The 2,500-nt window shown below is 49.4% G+C and overlaps 1 protein-coding gene across 4 annotated transcripts in view; it reads right to left on the bottom strand.

Moving 5' to 3' along the window:
• LOC144533152 (inverted formin-2-like) overlaps nt 1-2,500 on the bottom strand; it is a 44,159-nt gene that overhangs the window by 25,320 nt on the left and 16,339 nt on the right. For all 4 annotated transcript variants that reach the window (XM_078274343.1, XM_078274339.1, XM_078274340.1 and 1 more), the window contains one exon: nt 873-1,005. In XM_078274343.1, coding sequence (XP_078130469.1) covers nt 873-1,005 — 133 coding nt within the window. The remainder of the gene's footprint in view (nt 1-872; nt 1,006-2,500) is intronic.

The following is a 2,500-nucleotide window of genomic DNA, read 5'->3' as shown; positions in this document are numbered from 1 at the left end:
ACAGGGAGGTGTGTTCAGGTGCATTCTGGGCGTGCTGGTCTTACAGGGAGGTGTGTTCAGGTGCATTCTGGGCGTGCTGGTCTTACAGGGAGGTGTGTTCAGGTGCATTCTGGGCGTGCTGGTCTTACAGGGAGGTGTGTTCAGGTACATTCTGGGAGTGCTGGTCTAACAGGGAGGTGTGTTCAGGTGCATTCTGGGCGTGCTGGTCTTACAGGGAGGTGTGTTCAGGTGCATTCTGGGCGTGCTGGTCTTACAGGGAGGTGTGTTCAGGTGCATTCTGGGCATATTGCTATCTTGAGGCAGTGGGAAGTGATGGCACCATTGACCAACAAAAACCTGGTCTAAAGTCAATAACGCAGCATTTCATTGTTATTTTAACAGAGCATTAGTAAAATGCTCCTAGGCTCGTGCACAGCACGTGCACACTATGCTTGTTACACACACAGGGACACACAGCAACACACACACACACAGAGACGCACAGCAGCACACACACACACACACACACACACACACACACACACACACAGACGCACAGCAGCACACAGACGCACACACACACACATGCAGAAGATTACAAATACAAATATTACGGTGCAGATCCTCCATCATAACAGCAATGCTCCAAGGTCCAAACGCGCCTGGCTTTTAAAGGGAATGGGAGATGATCTCTGATTGGTTGATTTCATGTTACGCCCAAAACACACCTCTGATTAATGAAGACACTAAGGTCAACCCTTTAGAACCATGACCCCGGCACACGGACCCTTTTATCAGCTGTTAAACTAGTAAAAGTGGATTTGGACGCCCTAAACACACCTGCAGCAGGAGCTTCACGCCGTGACCTCAGATCATTAAAATAGGGCCCTTACCGTCCTGGGACAGCAGGGTGGCTCGGTCTGCCAGCAGCTCCAGAGCGGACCAGACCTCGGCTCGGTCTGGATCCACCAACAGCAAGGCCTGAAGGATGGACAGCAGCTGGACAGAGGACGGACTGCTGGACACCTGGACAAAGACAGATGGATGGACATCACAACAAAATGAGTTTGGGCATCTAATAAGGGAACGTATGTGGTAGGCTAAGGCCTCCTGTGACACAAACCTCTTCAACATCTCAACACTTCCTCTGCGCCTCCTTGAGCCCAGTTCAGACCAACGATTCATGACCAGACAAACCCGTGTTACAGCGTTGCAGGAAAAGTTTGAGCGGTCTGAACCGGCCCGTCTCAGCTCGACTCAGCACAACAGGTGCTGTGCTCAGAGCCACTACGTGAGGAGCAGAGATGGTCTCGGACGCGCAGCAGCAGCCTTGTAAACAACTTAAATGTTTATTATGTTTGAAGTTCGTTCTGTTACATATCATAGTCACAACCACGGTCTACTCGCTGTCCCTTCTACTCCCACCACCTTATTACAAATCATTTCCACCCTCCCACCTGTATAGGTGATCAGCCAAAGTAGGCAGAGCTGAGACACCTTATCTGTTCCCTGACAGACAGAACCAGGCAATATCATAATAATCCATAGTTAATTATACTAACAAAATATGAAATATCATGAAATAGCATAAATGGCTCCAACAATAGGTCTCCTTTAACGACGGAGGTGAAGCTGAACGTCACATTGGTGATAGTCTCGCATAGCCAGACCTTCCTCTACAGCTCTGTGGAGGACGGCGTCTCTGCTAAATAGTCTCAGGAAGGAACTGGTTCTGGTGGAACATGTGGACGTTCAACAGCAGTTTTAGTCAGAGGGACAGATAGTCTAGCTAGCTGTCTGGATTTACAGACAGACAGACAGACAGACAGACAGACAGACAGATAGTCTAGCTAGCTGTCTGGATTTACAGAGCAGACAGACAGACAGACAGTCAGGCAGACAGACAGACAGACAGACAGACAGACAGACAGACAGACAGACAGACAGATAGTCTAGCTAGCTGTCTGGATTTACAGACAGACAGACAGACAGACAGACAGACAGACAGTCTAGCTAGCTGTCTGGATTTACCCTGCAGAGCAGACAGACAGACAGACAGACAGACAGATAGTCTAGCTAGCTGCATGGATTCACCCTGCAGACAGACAGACAGGCAGACAGGCAGACAGACAGACAGACAGACAGACAGACAGACAGACAGACAGACAGACAGACAGACAGACAGACAGACAGGCAGACAGACAGACAGACAGACAGATAGTCTAGCTAGCTGTCTGGATTTACAGACAGACAGACAGACAGACAGACAGACAGACAAACAGACAGATAGGCTAGCTAGCTGTCTGGATTTACCCTGCAGACAGACAGACAGGCAGACAGGCAGACAGACAGACAGACAGACAGACAGACAGGCAGGCAGACAGACAGAAAGATAGTCTAGCTAGCTGTCTGGATTCACCCTGCAGACAGACAGACAGACAGACAGATAGTCTAGCTAGCTGTCTGGATTTACAGAGCAGACAGACAGACAGACAGATAGTCTAGCTAGCTGTCTGGATTC

The sequence above is a fragment of the Sander vitreus genome, chromosome 18, assembly GCF_031162955.1.
Source record: "Sander vitreus isolate 19-12246 chromosome 18, sanVit1, whole genome shotgun sequence".
Taxonomy (NCBI): domain Eukaryota; kingdom Metazoa; phylum Chordata; class Actinopteri; order Perciformes; family Percidae; genus Sander; species Sander vitreus.
The sequence above is the reverse complement of the archived record's forward strand: the minus strand, read 5'-3'. Positions and strand labels throughout refer to the sequence as shown.